General features: G+C 43.6%; 1 protein-coding gene across 2 annotated transcripts in view; it reads left to right on the top strand.

Annotated features, from left to right (window-relative positions):
- Window positions 1-20,336, top strand: part of acvr2ab (activin A receptor type 2Ab) — an 84,113-nt gene that overhangs the window by 35,024 nt on the left and 28,753 nt on the right. For both annotated transcript variants that reach the window (XM_025903147.1, XM_005452325.4), the window contains exons 3-4: window positions 428-561; window positions 8,879-9,033. In XM_025903147.1, coding sequence (XP_025758932.1) covers window positions 428-561; window positions 8,879-9,033 — 289 coding nt within the window. The remainder of the gene's footprint in view (window positions 1-427; window positions 562-8,878; window positions 9,034-20,336) is intronic.

Below are 20,336 nucleotides of genomic sequence, written 5' to 3'. Positions count from 1 at the left end.
ATTCCCGAACGATAAAGTTGTTGTCGGATGTGTAGCCCGCACAGTTCGGGGTACCTCTGCTTAGACGGCGCCGCCTCGCCTCCCTGGAGAGTCCAGAGCAAATCGAGGGCGGCTGCCACTTCCTTTGGCTTTTATCTGATGGCTGCGTGAGTGTGAGAAGAGAGAACGAGCGCGATTGTCGGCGTCCATGTGTGCGTCTGTTCGCATGTGTAGGAGTTATTTTATAAATGTTTTGTTTCATGTGCTCTGTTGCAGCAGCGAGGGAATGGAAAGCAGTGTTTGTTTGTTCTGTGTGTTTTCTTTTTTTTCTTTTTTTTTTGCGTAACGTCTCCTGGAGTGAGTGCATGTTCAAAATAGCTCCCGTGTCCTTTTGCAGTGCACGGAGAGGATTGAGTGTTTCTGATTTCCACCTCTGTGTCCTCTGCAGTAACGAGTGTGTGGAGAGGAAGGAGAGTCCCGATGTTTTCTTCTGCTGCTGTGAAGGCAACATGTGCAACGAGAGGTTCCTGTACGCCCCTGAAGCGCCCCCGCAGAGCGACCCGCACCATTCGACCGCCTACAGTACGTACAGTCCAGCACGCTCACTGAAAATGACGACTTCTCAGCGGGCGCAAACGCTTTCTTTGAGTCAGAGCTGCAGCTTGTTTGCTAGGCTTGAGCTTAATGCTTTAATATATATTTAATGAGTTCCTGGAAAGTTGTAAGTTCATGCTATATGCTATTAATCTTTTCTGAGTTACAGGCCCTCGAATTGCACAAGGGTTGGTCCATATTTGGCACTGAGCATCAGCCAGAGCTCTTTTCAATGCTTGTTGCTTTTACTCACTTCACTGAACTTTAGAGGGGAGCATCCACTTGCTGTGTTCAGTGCATTGTCCTCATCTGCCGGTGTACACTCAGGTCTTTGTTTGATCCTGAGATTTTTTTTAGGTTTATGAAAAACATATTCAGGACTTGATCCGTGTGACAGGTCCAAACTATTATATACAACATGCCAACATCAATACTTCTCATTACTAGTAATGATGTCTTAATATCCATTATCCGTATTGTGGTTGAGATGCCTCTTTGGTTCATCAGTCAGGTGCTCTCCGGTAAGGCGCCACTTGACTTTGCTTTGAGTGTAGTGATGTGAACATCCTCTATTTTTGTAAAACAACATAAATAGGGGATGTTCAGTGTTTCTCACGCTGTGGGCCCAGGAGGAAAATATGGAAGTGGAATGGTAACAATTGGTTGGGTCTTTTTGGAGCAAAAAATCATATTAAGAGTTTTAACTGTCATTTTAATTAAATTCGACTTGGAACTTTTTTTTTTTAATGTTACTGAATGCGAGGCAGTCACACAGGTGTAGAGATCAGTTGGTGACTTCCTGGCAACCTCTGGTCACTGAGGTAAAATGTGTATTCCCCCACCAGTTGTGGAGTGGTTGCTGGAGTTTGTTGGTAATCATCACCATGAAATCGATTGCAAAGAGGATGATTCACTAAAACAATCTTTTGCTTGCTTTGCTTAATAGCAGATCCCCATGATTGCCCATAGTTTGCATGAAAGATCGCCAATTTGTCTCCAACTTCTTGCTGAGCAATAATGAAACTTCAAAATAAGAAAGTGCAATGCAAACAGAACACATAAAAGTTGCGCCTTACTACTTGCTGTTTCAAATGGTGCAACTTTTACTTTGAGGTCAGACGATCCCAGCTTCCCACCACTCTGCAAGCAGTTGGCGAGTGTTTGCAGACAAGTCGCCATCTTCTGTGCAAACGACAGGTGACCACCTGCTGCAATCGCAAGGTGGTTTGTGGAGCAGCACCAAGACGAAGTAAAATTGTGTCTGAAAGATGCTGCATAAATAAACTTGGAGAAAAAAAAAAGGCACCATATGGTGACAAGCAGACTCCCGCAAACAACTCGCCAACTTGTCCGGGAATCTCTAGAAAATGGTTGTTACTGGGGATCATTGACTGGTCTGTCAAACATGCTAGCATACTGAGTAACTTGTTATTTTTTAGCAACCTGTGGTGGCGGTCGCCAGCTGATCTCTCTACACCTGAGTCAGTGGGGCATTGGAAACACTCAGGCCAACCAAAATGTGGTGATTTACCTTACAATAGCCCTGTTAGTGTGTTTCTCCATTCTTTATGTTTAATATTTGACTATATTAGAAATGTATTTTGCCCCAGAAGGAATTTTGGCTAGAGAATGAACCTGGTATCAAAATGTAGATAAGAAAAGTTCTTTCATATGCTGTAACTTGTTTTGAGCAGCCACCTGTCTCCCATGGTGATATATGACCCTTTGAAGTTCACCCAAAATACACTTTTTGAAGTTTTCTCCAGTGAAAAATCAGAAAACAGATCAAACATCCAGGATACCAGCCCTTTTTTCTGTTCTCTCCATGACACAGATATTAAATCAGTGCAGTTTTGCTATCGAAGCTATGAATATATTCCATTATATCAACTAATCAGCTAATCTCTGATAGAATACCCCTAAGTATTTCGAGGGCCTATGAATTTATAAGTATTCATACTATCCAGGTAAAATATTTCGTGAAAAAGATTAAAGTTATAATACACACATATTAACTGATTGTGAGGTGGTCATGGCTTGGTTTGATTGGTTTTATATTAAAAACCGAACTTATCAACTTCGTACCTCAGTACTTGTTTGGGAGGTTATTTCTAAAGTTATTCCTGTCAACTTTGTTTCTATAGCATGGCTCATAAATAAAAAATATACCTTAAAAGCAAACAATCAGAAGCACATACAAGTTATATCTACCATCTGGAGACATCCACGCTTTTATTTTGAAAGCCTGACCTTGCGCAAAGGGTGTGATGTAAGAAATTATGCAGGGCTGCCATCAACTGAGCTTCCTTCCAGGTGTTCAGGGCTGGAATGATGATTAAAAAGTGAATACATCCAGGTTTGAGGGAGGCATGTCTGGGCTTTGTATGGTGCTCACCTGCACTAAATGAAGCACCGGGGAAAAATATTTAAGCAAATATGTGAATCATTTATTTGTAATGAAGTGGAAATATTGCAAAAGATTTAACATCAGTATGTATTCATGGCTCTGAATATCCACTGAGCTTAGTAACTGATATATTATAGAACAATATAAGATCAATGCATCCCTAAAAACATGATTCAGACTCCTTTTTTAGCCCATTTCAATGCAATGGAATTTATTTTAAGAAACAAAAATGTTAAACAATGTGTTTATCTCCTTGAATAGGAATGGAAATGAGACATTAAACTAGCTTACATGTAAAGTCCTGACAGCCTCATAATGTAGGTTAAATGGTGAATGTAAATGCAGCAATGCTGATGATATCAGCGTTAAGTGTAGTGGCTCTGCACAGTAATGAATGTGAAAAAAAAACTGAGCAAAGCATGAGATCAAGTAGGAAATGAAGACTGACCACAGCTGGGGCAGATCTGCTGACCTCAGTGCCAGTCCACATCAGCTCACAGCTCAGCTGACACATCTATTGGACAGTGTCATCTAGAGCGTCATCTTTTAACTTGGCTTTAGTCTGCTTTCATTTGCTGCTGCCGCTGCCCCTGCAAGCTACTTGGCAAACCCACCTCTGCCCATCTCCACCTTTCATGCTGTATTCGGCTAAAATCATTCCAAATCTGTCACCTATCCTGTGAGGGAGTCGCGCTGCCGATCTTAGTGGAACTATTGCACCTATTGCAATTTTCGTCTCAATAATGACACTCTGAATTAACTGAAATCTGGGCTGCTACGATTCGTCGCCATAATCGATGAAACTGATAATAAAAATTTGTCGATGCAGAATGTTTATTGACAACACGTCGTATTCTAAAACCACATAAATGTGTTTTATAACCAAAATAATATTCAAACAGCCCTCCTCCCCACCTCTTCTGCTGCACTTATATTTCCATCAGGTATGCTAAAGCACAGGCCGAACTACCTGCAGCATTTGTCCAAAAGTGTCCACTGTCAGACATCACCAAGCCCCGGGCAGACAACCCACTCATTTTTATTTCACAGGAAAAACATCTTTCTTTCTTTCTTTCTTCTTCATGTTTTTTTTGGGGGGGGGGTTAAACTTCCATTGGGTTTTCCGCCTACTGATACCAGCCTGACCTTCACCTTTAAGGCCAGCAGCCTTGTGAGTAATGAAGTTCGTCCTTTGGGGTCAAGGCCGGGTCACAACTAAGTCCAAATAATCTATTAGTAGAGAGGCTGGCAGACAAAACGGCTACAGATGGAAATCAGAACAGAAATTTGTGTTTTCTTGTTATTCTTGGCCATTTTGTGAACAAACATGTATTTTAACTTGAGTAAATTAAACCCTGCTTCAATAATAAAATGAATGGAAATGATTTCAGACCTCAGACATCTTTTAAACGCAGGAAAAATCTTTAAGACCGCCAGCAAATTAATCAAACTTTATTTGTATAGCGTCTTTTATGCAGGTTAGTAAAGTTCAGTCCTTCACTGATGACTGTAAAGCAGGAAATTAGACAAAACTGGGGGTTATGTGCTATTATGGGTAGTTTAATATAAGTTAAAGAGACAAACGATCAAAGGAATAGATTAATCAATTAGGAGTACATAGTATATTCATATAAATAAAATGAATGAAAAGGATGTACTTATCCCTGAATTTAGTATAACAGGAGCTTAAAGCACATTCAGGTACCGGTGATTAATGCTTCACCAACCAGTGGTGGCTCTAGTGTCCTTGCGCTCATCAGTTTGCAGCTGAAATGTCTGGCAGGCCCGTCTGTCTCACCCTGTAAATCTGACTTTGTGAAACCTGCAGACTTCCTGTAGAGGCACAACTTTCCACAACCTCCCGACAAACACCCTGAGGGTCCCACAATGCAGCTGGTGCAGTCCTGTCGGCACCTACCCCCTCCCTCACGCCTTTCCTCACTTCCCTGCTCTCAGAGGGCGGCAGCGGCGGGTCGGCGTCTGAGCGTCGGCGTTTTGACAGTGCTGCCGAATCAGACGGCCGCACCTTGTGACAGGAGGACAGGCTGAGCGAGCAGGCGTCACCCTGCGCCTCCTGCAGGGGTCGGGCACAGTTCAGAGCTCTGTTATTTTTGGCAGGCGGATTACGTTATGTCACGAGATGGATTTGCTAATCCTGCTGTGCGTGTGTGTGTTTGTGTGCGCTTACGTGCGCCGATACGATCTCTAAGCACGGTGGCTGTAAGCAGGGTTAGAGCTGCATTTAGAGATGGAGCCCCAGCGTGAGGCCAACCAGGAAGGCTGTGCACTCTTGTCTTTGTTTGGCTGATCCTGGAGCAGTTTCTTCTGAGAGTTTCAGTCACTGTGGGCTCGTTTCTCTCTGCAATATAAAGTCCTGCACTCTTGTGGAAAGATAACAACCAGAGCTTCAAGGGGAAATAAGTCAGAAATCTCTTTTGTGAAGTATAGCACAAATAAAAATACTGAAATATAAAATATATATTTAATGTATGTGTATACAACAGAAACTGATGATACCAGTGTAGCAGAGGAAAAACCTTCACATGTGAAATTATTAAATGTTTAGAACCTCTATAAATCAGGCATTTTTCATGCCGCTCTGCAAGTTGACTTCATGGAGATATTTTCTGTGTATGATCAGGAAGACTGCCCCACACTCCCTTCTGTGGCCGTTTCCACATTTGTAACCAAGAGGATGTTGGCGGTGTTTTTAGGATCCAACAAGCTTGACGTGACTCTGTGCTTTGTGATAGGCGCTTCTATTGAAGGGAGGTCCATCTGAAGTGGAGGGTCTGATATTATCACCAATCAGAATAAACGTAATCTTAGATTAAATAAACCATTATGACAATCTCCTGAAGTTCCTAGAGCAGGGCGATATGACCAAAATATTTACCACGATATACATTTGAAAATCTGCTATAACGATATAACTGACGATATAATTGACACTAGACAAAATACTTTACAACTCCACAACTTTATTAGTGCAAAAAATAAAACCATCAATGTATTTTCACTTAAACAAGCAGCTGTTTTTTATGTGCATTAAAGTTATATAAAAATTTAACAGTGCAAATTCCTTGCTGACAGTTTAACAAATAGGCATTTCCAGTGGAAATTGGCCGACATATCCTCAGCATAACCATGTATAATATCCACAAAACTTAAAAAGAGGTTATACACACACCAATACGGTAATATTATGTCGAAGCAGAGTACGTATCACTCTGCGAGGCTCCTGCCTACGATGGCCGTAATGCTCCGACAATCCATCAAGCGGTGCGGCTTCGTAGCTTAGCAAAGTCGCACTAAAACATTTGACAGATTTTCGAGCGCCGTGTACCACATAAAATCGTTTCCAGGTCAGTCAACACAACCAGAATTCATACATAAGGCGTACGGGATTATAAGGGGCACTGTCGATTTTCAGAAAAATCAAAGGATTGATTTTAAGTGTGCCGTATTTTCCAAAAAAACACGGTAAAAAGGACGGCCCGCTAGCATGCTCTACCAAAAATAGTGCTTTGTTGTGTATCTGACGGACGAAAGCCAAACCAGTTCCACACCACTGAAGTTGCAGCATTTTTACAAACCAATTCTGGTTCATCTGTTTCACTCAACGATTCGTTTTCGCCCCCTTCTCATTTTCCGTCGCCACCATGTGCGTATGAAAACAAAGGCACTGCGCATGCGCGTTTTACCCGTATTCTATCGCGATATTTCATTTTATTATCGTTGCCCAACATTATACCGGTATTACTGTGAACGGTATGATATGGCCCAGCCCTAGTGCAAACTAAGCATCAGAATGGGAAAGGATGATTTAAGTGACTTTGAATGTGCTGTAATGCTCTGTGGGATATTTTCATGGCACTCTTTGGACCCCTTAGTACCAACAGAGCATCATTTAAACACCACAACCTAGTTCACCTTGTTCCTGACCATGTCTATCTCTTTATGACTACTGTGTACCATCTTCTGATGGCTAACACACCATGTCACAAAGCTCAGATCATCTCAAACTGGTTTCTTGAACATGACAATGAGTTCACTGTACTCCAGCAGCCTCCACAGTCACCAGATCTCAATCCAGTTAGAGCACATTTAAGATGTGGTGGAACAGCAGATTCTTATCGTCCATGTGCAGTCAACAGATCTGCAGCAACTGTGTCATGCTGTCCCATCAAAATCTCTAAACATGGTTTCCAGCTTCTTGTTAAGTATGTGCCATGAAGAATTAAAACAGCATTGAAGGCAAAATTGGGTCAAGCTGCAATAAAAAGCCTCAGGTGAGAGTATAATTGTCATTTTTTTATTAGGTGGGAGGCAGGCAACATGATGGGGGTCTAATATCTCATATGATACTTTTCAAGCACTGTGAATAGAAGTTAGATGTTATTATCATGAATAAAAAGGATGCAACGCTTTTATTAGGTGTTTTGGGTGCTTAAATGCTAGAAATGGGTCATTTAAACTCCATTGGTAGGTGGTTGCTAAGCAACATGATGATTTTATAATATCTGGTATAGATAAGAACCTTTGGTCGCCTGAGATGTACACGTGTGGCAGATTTGGTTGCTCAATCCCTGATGGTGTATGAGTTGTGAGAGATTCAGTGTTCTTGCATGTCCTCCCTTTGAGGCATATCGAGAACTATCAGTTCCAACAGGTTGCAAATAAGTTGAGCAATTCTGTATTATTTTAACGCTGGGGCACGGTTTATCTTACTGCCAGTCCTCAGGAACCCGATGAAGGCCACAAGTCGAGACACATCAGCCAAGCAGTGAAGTTGTTCTGTACACACAAAGTGCTGCTGGTGTTTTAACATATTCAGATCTGTCGTGCTCTCCCTGCACTTTGAAAGTAGGTGAGGTTGTGCCAGAAAGCACCGCTTTGTCTCTCCTTCAAGTACTCCTGAAATGCAGCTTGTAGACCGAGCCTGTGGTTTACAGCGTTAACAGAAACTCACTGATTTTGAAAAACCGCTCCTTCCCAAGGGCTGTGGAAGCCTGAGTTGTACAGGGCACCATACACTTTAAATTCATCGCACATTCAATTCAACAATGAGTGAACCCTCAGTTTTACACTGTTGTCATTTGTCTGTTATTTATTTTTTATTTATTCACAATTGTACTATCCAATTTAAACAACTTAGCAATAGCCAATTTAGCAACTCCTATATTCTTTCTATTTATTTCATATGCTGCTGTGAGAGTTTGGTTGAACAATCTATTATCATGGCTCCTCACTTCAGCTGAAGTTTGTTTTTTTATTACAGGATCTAGTCGTGCACATTGGTTATTTTTGTAGAACTATTAAATGAGACGTGTTGAGCAATGAAGTCTTTCTAATATTTCTGCCTCTGTTACACACTCAAGCCTAATTTAGTTGGCTTTTCCTTACAGGACCCTTGGGTTACGCGTAGTTTAAATCCCACTGGACATTTTGAACATCTGATGCTTGTTTTTACAGCTTGAAATATTAAAAACAAAACCTAAAAAGGTACTAATCTAGCGAAAGAAAGCATGTCCTTTGCATTCCACCTCGAGATTTGTGCTTCAGAAATTAAGTGTGTCGATATTTCACAGCTTTAGTTACATAGGCAGTATAAAAGGTGGACAATAACCACCATGATTTCAGACACTGGTTAAATCATGAAGCCATAAGGTGAGCGCTTTCATTGTCACCATCTTGGTGTTGAACATACCGGATTATCCTCCTTTCTAATTCTAATTATGACTATGATTTGTAAAAGTTAACTATATCATTTATTTGCTATGACCTGAAAATGGTGATCGAGTCCATGAGCTCATTAACAATGTGGCTACAAAGCGAGGGAGCTCAGGCTGGTTTTTTTCCCGTTGACTTATGTAATTTCTGTTTCTCCCCTCACAGCCACCTCCAACCCATTCTCCCAGAAGCCCCAGCTCTTCAGCACCCTGCTTTACTCCCTGGTTCCCATCATAGGCCTGGCCGCTGTCGTCCTCTTCTCCTTCTGGATGTGGAGGCACCACAAACTGGCGTACCCAGCTGCTCTCGTCCCCACACATGTAAGTCCCACCAGAGTCCAGCCCATCGCTGCTTTAATCTCGGTTTGTCTCTCTGTCTTCACGTTTGCTCGTCGCTGTCGTCTGATTTCAGAGGTCACCTGTCAGTCACACAGTGTGGCGAGGCTGCGGTGTCCTCTTTCTTCAAAGTTGCTTGCTGATGCAGTTAGTTTCTCTTTCTGTCTGTTCAGCCTCAGTGACCATCGGGTCTGACTTCCATCTGTTAATTGCAAACAAAGGGGAAATGTAAAACCAGTCAGTTCCTGCTTGTCAGAGGATTCGTCCTCTGATACCTTTAAAGTTCGGTTAAATTTATTACAAGAGACGTCCGGCTGTGCTCTGATTGAGGTTAATATTTATTTCTGACATGACTTCATCAGTTGCTCGCTTTTAAAAAGGTTGTGCATTATTTGAAGTTTGCAGTCAGCCGCAGTGTGCACACTGCCTTCTTTGTTTAACCAACCTTCAGCTTCACCACTGTTCCGCTTCCATCAGTGGGCTCCAACAGCATTGGCCTCTCCTGCCCCGCGCAGCCGAGGGACGGAGCGATGGTCAGCCAGAGCTGACACGCTGTGCCGAGAGTTTACGTCTGGATAATTGCTTTTACAATTTCTTATTTCAGTCCTGTTTAGAAGGATGAGAGGAGCCCTGGTTCCGTCTTTTTCTTTTTCCTGCGGGTCTCTTTTCAGAGCGAACTCGTCTCAGACTTGCTTTTAATTCACCACATGAGGAGTCAGGAGACGAGCCGAACTGTGTTGTTGAGAGTGTGTCACACAGGCTTTTAATCACACACAAGTGCGATTAGTCTGATCTACCTGTGCCCTTTTTGGGGGGGCTATTTACAATTAGCCCAGTTCCATATCAGATTATCCCTAGTGAAACTGTCACACTGCAATGTCATTGCTATAGCAATGGTTTACGTTACTTAGTGGACAAAACAATGAAATAAGCCCGGGCATGTCTGAGAAAGAGACTGTGTCACCTTGCGAAGATGATTTAATACCTGGAAACAGAGATACTTCTACAAACTCCATCAATGCACATTACTGTGCAAAATATGCACGAAAACTGCACAAAAACTAAAACAAAACTATTTTTAATTCATTTCAATTTTATGAATGTAGCGCTAAATCACAACAACAGTCACCTCAGGGTTCCTGTAAGGTAAAGACCTTAAATAATATGTTTCACCACTTGAATCTATAAAAGACATAATCAAGTACACGGTTGGTGTCGTGCGAGCTAAATGTACACAAATGAGTCCACCGAGCATGTGGCAGGAAGCGGAAAATGGGTGGGTGGAAGCTACTGATGCAGTTATCTGGTGGAAAGGCAGAGCTTTAAACAACTCCACTTAGCCAACTGATGTGTCCATATCCACCCCAGCAATAAGTATCAATAGAAGGCGGGGCGTCCTTAAAAGTTAACGGGCTAAAATTTACATTTAAATTCAATTACATTGTCTAATTGTAATTAAACGCTCAGTTTGGCTGATGGTAGCTGTGCTAGCTGCTAGCGTTAGCATTTTCAGTTTCTACATCAAAATAAAACTCAAAACACTGAAATATTTGTTAGCCTGAGAGCTAAAACAGAAGGAAAAAGCTGTTATTGTTGTTGTGGCTTTTAAAGGCACTTGAGCCACTACCTGTTGTTATTTGAAACTTCATTTAAGTCTCTTTTTATAGCACATTTGCTTATATTTTGGAAAATGAAGTTTGCTAAATAAAGTATTCGCATTTTCTTTTGCTATGTTCCGCTAAGTGTACTGACACAATGTCCCTCACAGTGATTACTCTGTTAAGCTATACGTGGCCAAAGGACAAGAGCTGGTGACTCGCAGTAACTTCGAAAGGAGCCCGTGTGCATGGGCGCCCTGGTCATTTTCTTTTGTTACTGTCTCGTTTAGCAATTAATGAACTGCTGAGTGCTGACCCTCAGACACCCTCAGACCATCAGTTATTAATGCGAGCAATTCTGCAGAGTGCGAGGGCGGCGGAGGCACAGTTACCATGGATTACTTTGGTGCTGAAGGAATATGAGCAATTAATAACAATAATAACTAACACAGGGGTGACAAGCTTACAGCCACATAGCGCTCAGCGAGTCTATGATGCTAGCAGATCATACATGTGTGACAGTTTTGGGGACGCTTCCCTTTGGAATTCTTTCCTGAAATGCTTTAAAACCACACACAGGATGAAAGTAAGGGAAATATTTACCACTCTGAGCATGAAATGAAATCCCACCCGACACCATCTCCAGTAAGAGCCACAAAAAGATATTTTTAAACAAGATGTCAAATTTCTCCAACACATTGTCATTCAGAATGTAAACAAATTAGTGGACATGAGAACAAAATTTCGGTGCATTTATTAATCATTCGGACTGTACAATATACATTAATCTAAAGGTATAAATCTAGCAGTGTTAACAGTAAGGAAAACTGCCCAAGATCTTAGGAAATATAATTCACAGCACTAATAGCATTATAAAAACCAGTGTACATTCAGTATTTCAGGCCTGAAACTGCACTGCCCTAAATAAACAGTCATGGTGTTAGTTGTATAGTCACTGATATGAATGATGAGCGGAGATTTCAGAGGGTTGCAGGAAGTATACCAGGAGTTTTTCCTGAGGACACGTCAACTTAGCTGATTATATGTGATCCATGTGTCTTCAGACGTCGTCCCGCTGTTTCCTCCTCCGCTGATATCTGCTTCTGTTTGATGGATGTGTGTTTAATGTTGGCGCCAACCCGGAGCAAGTCGGCGAGTGGTGCGTTGGTGTGCATGTGGCCGTTCTGGGGCGTGTTTGACTGTCACACATGGATCAATGTTGCTGATACAGGTAGTCGCTCCCAGAGGAACAAACAAAGAGACCCAGGTGATTATCTACAAATAAATTCAGAATTTTTTTGGTCTACTGGTTACTCCTGCACGCTTCTAGCTAGCCACAAGCGTCACCATTTACTGTACGCCCTGGTGAAGTACTAAGACGGTAAATGGATACCTTTTCTTAGTCACCACGTTCACCATGTTTCCTGATTTAACGCTGTCATAAACCTTTCAGACAAATCCTCAAATCCTCGCTGTTTTAGGACTGAGAATAAGACCGTTTCACCAAATTCCTGATTAATTTAGTTTCTGTGATTCGGAGGCTGTTTCAACCCTACAGCAGCAGCGATGTTCTCGGCTGCTCGGCAGCAGGGGAAAAAGAAAACCCATGCACAGCTTCCACAGTATGGAAGAGAGGAGTCAGGGGCCTCTGCATTATTGATGAGGCTTTATATAGGCAAACAAAACTAAGCAGAGAGAGACGCTTGCAGCTCTGCCTCCGAGGATGGTGGTGGTGTTGGCGGTGGGTGGGAGAGTGGGGAGTGTGGGGGTGGGAGTGAAGAGAGACATGCAGTTCTCTTAACTTGGCTATTGTATCTGCACGGTGCTAAAGCACGGCAGGAAGAGGATAAAAAAGACAGCAACACAATGCAATCTGGATACAAATGGTGATGGAAAAACAACACCGCTAAGAAGCTTATGAAGCATCTTACCTGGGAGCAGATAAATGAATAAATAAACAACAGAAAACAAAACAAGATCAGCACTGGGGAAAAAAAGAGTGGATCAGATAACAAAAGATGATACAGAGGGGATTAGAAAAATGCAGCACCTATAAGATTTATAAAATCAGAGGGGAGTGAAATGAAATAAAATAGCCAGGGTGGAACAAATGGAGTCATGCTGCATGTGTGTAACCCTGTGTGTGCGTGCAGGAGTGCATTATTGCATGAATGAGTAGGTGTGCAAGGACAGGAGAGGGGAAGTAAAAGGAGGTCACTCCACTCACAAGGAATGTATTTAAAAGTCAGCTAATATGCATTTCTGGAAGAGGGTGATGAGGTAAACTCCACTCGCCCGCTGCGTGAAGGTGGGTAAAACAAACAGGAGGTCCGTTTGCAGTCCCCCTCTGCAGCCGTTTTTGTGTCCGTCGCTTATTTTGCAATTGATTAAACCTGTTTTTTCAATATAGGAGATGGAGAGGAGAGAGGTGGGTGCAGCGGGGAGAGGAGATATGGAGGGATTTATTTCTGCTGCCTTTTTTCTTTTTCGTATGTGTGTGGTGGTGTTGATGTTTTTCAGTCACACCACGGGCGCCGTTTTAAAAAAATAAAAGCAGAGGTGACTCCGACAATCACTCAAACAGCCTGCAAAGTCATCAAGGACGGCTGCTAGCAATTCAGTTGTTGAAGGGGACAAAAAAACACCACAGACACCCTCTGTTACAACAGAGGTTACTCAATTAGGACGTGCAACACCTGCTCGATGAAGTGAGACATTTAAAGGTGTCCTGTCTGCTTGTTAAGTGATGACATATCGACCCTGTTTCCGGGTCCACCTGTCTCCTGTTTTTGATGATGAGCCTCTCATCTTTTTAACCTGCTTTCCCTTTTTTTTTTTTTTTTTTTTTTTTTTTTTTTTTTTTTTTTTTTTTAACCTGTCCCGTTTGGTTCTTTTGCCATCAGAATTATTGTCTAAAGGCGAAGAAAGATGCCCAACGGATTTACTTTACCAAATTGACCATCCCAGCCTTGCCGTAATGGTCCATTTGATTCACCTTTTATTGTTTATTTTATTTTCACTTGCTGAATACGGGACAGACTTAACTGGGGGAAAGAAAGGGGAGAAAGAAAGAGGGAAAGAAAAACAGCGGGGAAGAGGGACGGGGAAAAAGGGCAAAAAACCAAAAACCAACAAAATAAGCAGACAAAAAAATACATATATCGATCATCTGGTTCACCTGTTGAGAAAGAAAGAGAAAGCAAGCAGAAGAAAACGAGAGTAATAAACAACATCACAATGATCTATGGGAATATGACAGTAAATACTAAATGTTAGACATTATTGTGCAGCACGTAAGATCGACAGCGCACAGTGTGCTTTGAGGTAAGAGCCAAAAAGGGTGTAGTTTGTGTGTGATCACCTGTGTGTACACCTGTGAGCATGAACGCGCTTGTTTTTAAAAGGTTCCTTCATGTAATGATCTGCTAGAGGGTGTGGGGAGCCACAGCCCCATCCTCCAGGGCATGAAGCAGGTATGGAGGAGATCAAAACTCCAGACATCCAGAGGCCCCCAGAACACAAGAGACCAAGGAAGACCAACAGAGGGGCAGCCGCGTCACTATCCCAGAAAGAGCTGAGGAGAGTCCCAGATGAGGGGTCACTCAGCAGCCGCGGAGCAGAAGCCGGGGGGTTGCAGTGACGTGCCCGTGAGCTCCGCCGGCAGCCAGCTGTGCCTGAGTGACCGAGCCCCGGGCCGAGAGGCCGAGGACACCCCGCCTCCGAAGTGGCCCGAGCGAGCCCCAGGCTCCAGGCCCCGATAAGCAGCCGCCAAGGAGTGAGCCAGTGTGTACCTGGGCGCCCACCCCCGGACACAGAGAACCACCAACGCACCGATGTCTGAGGGCGTCCACCACTGGCAGGGGAAGTGGTGGGGGGAGATAGGCCTCCAAACCTTGGAGGGCCTGAGATGTCCCCAGAGAGGTGGCGTCTGATACCCAACCTGACATATAGACACAGACATACAGGCACACACAGATACAAACATCCATTCCCACCCTCATGCTCTCATAGGCAATTATTCCACACTCAACCAACGCGGAGACAGACATAAAGAGACGCTGTACACACAATCACTCTCCCCAAGCGTACTCTAAGAACCGGGTCCGGGTACCCTTGCCCCTGGAGGGGGAAACTGCACCCAGACCCAGGTGGTGTTACCCTTTTCCCTGCGGTGGGGAGAAGCAGACCGCCCCGACTCCGCAGCAGCAGGGAGGCCCCACATTCCAGACCCCAGTCGGACGGCCAACTCCTCCTCCTAGCCCCCCCGCTCCAGCAGGCCGCAGAGAACGGGGGTGTGTGAAGACTCCAAACCTCCCTCCACCCGCTCATATGTAGTGTTGATGTATGTGTGTTCTAAGGTGCATTTAAAACCCAGGAGGGCATGGAGCTACCTGCCAGAGCAGCAGGTAGGCGCATAGCCCCTCCTGCTAGCCCTCAATGTCTACGTGTATTTAAAATTGAGAGGTGGGCAACGACGCCAGGGGTGAGGTGTACACCCTGATGGTAATTTGGATTCTGTGTGGCGTGCCCACCCCCAAGATCCTATATGTATGTGTAATGAGAGTGTGAGTAATGTGAATGTCTAAGTTGTGGGATAAAATTGAGGCAGAGGCAGCCAGAAGGGGACAGAGGGGGGGGATGCCTCCCCTGCACCCTGGTGACACACCCCTACCCCAAGGCCCTGCATGTGTGGGTGACTGTGGTGGAGCGAGAAGAGGGAGGCAGCTGGAGATGGGGAGGGAAGGAAGGGAGGGGCAAGTGACCCCTCCCTGGGGCCAGCTCCCCCGCTGACCCCAGTAGGCACCCCATACTCTGCAACCCGCCAGGGAAAGGGGGCCCAGGCCCATCCGGACCGGGGCCCAGTGCAGCAGCGCCGCCCAGCCCCACAGAGCCCGGGACAGTCCACCCGACCCCACCACAGAGAAAACTACACCCACCCCATCATCCACTCATCTTCCAGACTACACAAGACAATAGACGCCCAGGCTGAGAGCTTCCTCCACCTCTCCTGTATCTCCCCCTCCTGCAGAGAGAGTTCCCGAAGAGAGGAAAGCTCCTGCAAGATGTGACAACCTCCCCCACCAGTTGAAGAGCCCCCCAGGTGGCTCGATGCACCGGCGGCACCCTGCGCCAGGGCTGGGCCCCATACACCCACCCGCCCACAACCCCGGCAACACACCAACCAGGACCCAGGCCCTGAGGCCCGGCCAGGGCCCAGCCCAGAGACGGAACGCCCCAGAACCTCACGCCCATCCCGGACCCACCCAGGGGCAGCCAGGCTACCAGGTCAGTAACCCACGTCCGTCAGCACAGACCCTTCCCTAGCCCCGCTGCACGCAGCCACGAGGAAACCGTCACCCAAGAGCCAACAGAGCCCTTAATTGGCCATGACCGCTACCCCGGGTTGAGCCCCCCAAGGAAGATGCTCCTGGGGAACCCCCCGATGCCCTAAGCCTGTCCCTACCCCCACACCTGCTTTCCCTTTTAATTGTAATGAGTCCCACAAAACTGTGGGACTGTGCCGCTACATAGTATCTTTATTTTTCTCGACATATATTTGCGCCTCTCTGAAATTAAGATCATCCCTGCTATACTGCGTTTACACTAGCTAACTATAGCTCTGTAGATAGCCACCAGGTAGTAGCTAGTCATGAGCTAGCCCACTTTCACTAACCCTCCAAACGTTGCTGATATTTAATCTTCTCTTTTATATCCAAAGTTATAGCAGTGCTGTATGTCACACCATGGTATACCTGCTAATTAAGCATTATAAATGCTCTTTTTCATAGATTATTGGACTCCAGAGCAGCTGGCCTGGTTATTTTATTGGAGCTAAAAGAATTTGAATAGTTTCTGCCTCTAAAGGTAGCAAAAATCTGTTGTCTCCTCTGTTTGTAAGCCAGCTGTCTTCTAAGTGGCTGCCCCTCACAAACAGCTGGTGGGTGGAGCCTAATTTCCTATCTCCGAGATGTCCCACAGAGCTAAAAGTTGAAAAACTAAGTTTGCATTTCGAGCAGTCTGAAGCCTGAACTTCATTATTTTAAATTTTGGTCATGCTTAATATAAGAATTTGCCTTTGTAAATGGCAGAGAATATGGAAGGCGGCACCGCTTCATCTAACTCTGGAACACAAACTTATAAAAGTATGCCAGAAAATTTCCAGTGTTGTATTAGCTATGCAAAAGTCGTCCACAGGCGAATGAAAAATTGTCAACATCTTCCTCCAATTCGCAGTTAAAACACTTTGTCAGATTAAATTTGAATAATTTGTTTGGATTTTTTTGAAAGAGACATCCATCAAGTGAAAACTTCTGCCACCTCATTTCATATCAGCTCTCAGCGACTCTGGGAAAATGTCAAAAACAGAAGATTTTTTATTCTTGGTCATGCTCGCATCGACACCCGAGCATAATGCGCTCTTCTTGGTCATTTATTATTAATGTGACAGCAACAAATTGGCCACACCTGTTGCCAGTTGGATTTCAGAGTGTCCTGTGTGTTTGGGAAGTCGTTCTAGTGATTAATCATACCTGTTGGGAGCATTTTCCCCGCTCCCTAACAGCATCCGTGTACCAGCTACACTGCTTCATCTTGTAAAATGTCAGAGCTCTGCATCACACTGCGCACATTTAATCTGAATCTCTAATTAAAACGAGTAGCAATGCGATTATGTCATAAACAGGCAGCTGCAGTCTGAACAGACAGCCAGGGAGACAAAGACGTATATGTCTTATTAATATCCTCTTGAGTGTTGAAAACCCCTGAATCTGGACCTGAAAATGCTAACAGATCATTAGCTGAAGCACTGATTTGTGAAATGAGGACAACAATAAAAAGAATTGCAGAGTCAGGAAGTGTTTTTGGAACAAACGCCCACTCTTGAACTACATATATTTGAGGGCTTTTTTTTCTGTTTGCATTCACACCACCAACAGAGATGCTAACGGCCCATTTGTGCACACTACATCGGTCACTTCGACCACAAGCAGTGATGTCACCACAGCTCCATATCATTAATACCACCGTTGAGGGCATGAGGACTCGCTGCAGTAATCTCCTGATAGGTGTCACCACACAGACAAAAACCTCCAGGTTTCTTCTTGTTCGAAGGGAGTTTCTCCTTTCCACTTGGGGACAGCACCTTGAAGATACTCTCAATTTTTCCCTATATAAATAAAACTGAAATTAATTCCACTTATGATTTGTGCCAGATTTACCAGCATGTATTTGGCTAATATTTTCTCTAGCCTCTGTAAACCCTAGACACATATGTCACCTAACTATTAAATGGGTTCTTTGTCAATAGTGCTGTGGAATTAATAACACTTTGCGTACAATTATGGCTTTATTGAGATGAAATTTTTTTTCTGCATGCTTTTAGTTTTTTGCAGTAGTGCTATCCTTTTGTTTTTTCTCAAAAATCTCAAATTCACATTCCTAAAAGCGGTGGAAGGTTTCAGTCAGCTCGACTCAAGATAACAGGAACTTTTCAGATTTTAACAGTAACGCCACTTCAGCTGGAAATACTTAAAGTTCTTAATCAGACATCTTAAAATCAAAAATGTTATAAAGTTAAGCTGATTGTGTTAATTAAAAACAGTCTCAATATGCTTACATAAGTAAAGGTTCCTTGTTGCTCGGGGTTACCTACCCTATAATAGAAGCTAAAAGCCTCAATTAGGACGTGCAACACCTGCTCGATGAAGTGAGACATTTAAAGGTGTCCTGTCTGCTTGTTAAGTGATGACATATCGACCCTGTTTCCGGGTCCACCTGTCTCCTGTTTTTGATGATGAGCCTCTCATCTTTTTAACCTGCTTTCCCTTTTAATTGTAATGAGTCCCACAAAACTGTGGGACTGTGCCGCTACATAGTATCTTTATTTTTCTCGACATATATTTGCGCCTCTCTGAAATTAAGATCATCCCTGCTATACTGCGTTTACACTAGCTAACTATAGCTCTGTAGATAGCCACCAGGTAGTAGCTAGTCATGAGCTAGCCCACTTTCACTAACCCTCCAAACGTTGCTGATATTTAATCTTCTCTTTTATATCCAAAGTTATAGCAGTGCTGTATGTCACACCATGGTATACCTGCTAATTAAGCATTATAAATGCTCTTTTTCATAGATTATTGGACTCCAGAGCAGCTGGCCTGGTTATTTTATTGGAGCTAAAAGAATTTGAATAGTTTCTGCCTCTAAAGGTAGCAAAAATCTGTTGTCTCCTCTGTTTGTAAGCCAGCTGTCTTCTAAGTGGCTGCCCCTCACAAACAGCTGGTGGGTGGAGCCTAATTTCCTATCTCCGAGATGTCCCACAGAGCTAAAAGTTGAAAAACTAAGTTTGCATTTCGAGCAGTCTGAAGCCTGAACTTCATTATTTTAAATTTTGGTCATGCTTAATATAAGAATTTGCCTTTGTAAATGGCAGAGAATATGGAAGGCGGCACCGCTTCATCTAACTCTGGAACACAAACTTATAAAAGTATGCCAGAAAATTTCCAGTGTTGTATTAGCTATGCAAAAGTCGTCCACAGGCGAATGAAAAATTGTCAACATCTTCCTCCAATTCGCAGTTAAAACACTTTGTCAGATTAAATTTGAATAATTTGTTTGGATTTTTTTGAAAGAGACATCCATCAAGTGAAAACTTCTGCCACCTCATTTCATATCAGCTCTCAGCGACTCTGGGAAAATGTCAAAAACAGAAGATTTTTTATTCTTGGTCATGCTCGCATCGACACCCGAGCATAATGCGCTCTTCTTGGTCATTTATTATTAATGTGACAGCAACAAATTGGCCACACCTGTTGCCAGTTGGATTTCAGAGTGTCCTGTGTGTTTGGGAAGTCGTTCTAGTGATTAATCATACCTGTTGGGAGCATTTTCCCCGCTCCCTAACAGCATCCGTGTACCAGCTACACTGCTTCATCTTGTAAAATGTCAGAGCTCTGCATCACACTGCGCACATTTAATCTGAATCTCTAATTAAAACGAGTAGCAATGCGATTATGTCATAAACAGGCAGCTGCAGTCTGAACAGACAGCCAGGGAGACAAAGACGTATATGTCTTATTAATATCCTCTTGAGTGTTGAAAACCCCTGAATCTGGACCTGAAAATGCTAACAGATCATTAGCTGAAGCACTGATTTGTGAAATGAGGACAACAATAAAAAGAATTGCAGAGTCAGGAAGTGTTTTTGGAACAAACGCCCACTCTTGAACTACATATATTTGAGGGCTTTTTTTTCTGTTTGCATTCACACCACCAACAGAGATGCTAACGGCCCATTTGTGCACACTACATCGGTCACTTCGACCACAAGCAGTGATGTCACCACAGCTCCATATCATTAATACCACCGTTGAGGGCATGAGGACTCGCTGCAGTAATCTCCTGATAGGTGTCACCACACAGACAAAAACCTCCAGGTTTCTTCTTGTTCGAAGGGAGTTTCTCCTTTCCACTTGGGGACAGCACCTTGAAGATACTCTCAATTTTTCCCTATATAAATAAAACTGAAATTAATTCCACTTATGATTTGTGCCAGATTTACCAGCATGTATTTGGCTAATATTTTCTCTAGCCTCTGTAAACCCTAGACACATATGTCACCTAACTATTAAATGGGTTCTTTGTCAATAGTGCTGTGGAATTAATAACACTTTGCGTACAATTATGGCTTTA

The sequence above is a fragment of the Oreochromis niloticus genome, linkage group LG23 (genome assembly GCF_001858045.2).
Source record: "Oreochromis niloticus isolate F11D_XX linkage group LG23, O_niloticus_UMD_NMBU, whole genome shotgun sequence".
Classification (NCBI taxonomy): domain Eukaryota; kingdom Metazoa; phylum Chordata; class Actinopteri; order Cichliformes; family Cichlidae; genus Oreochromis; species Oreochromis niloticus.
The sequence above is the reverse complement of the archived record's forward strand: the minus strand, read 5'-3'. Positions and strand labels throughout refer to the sequence as shown.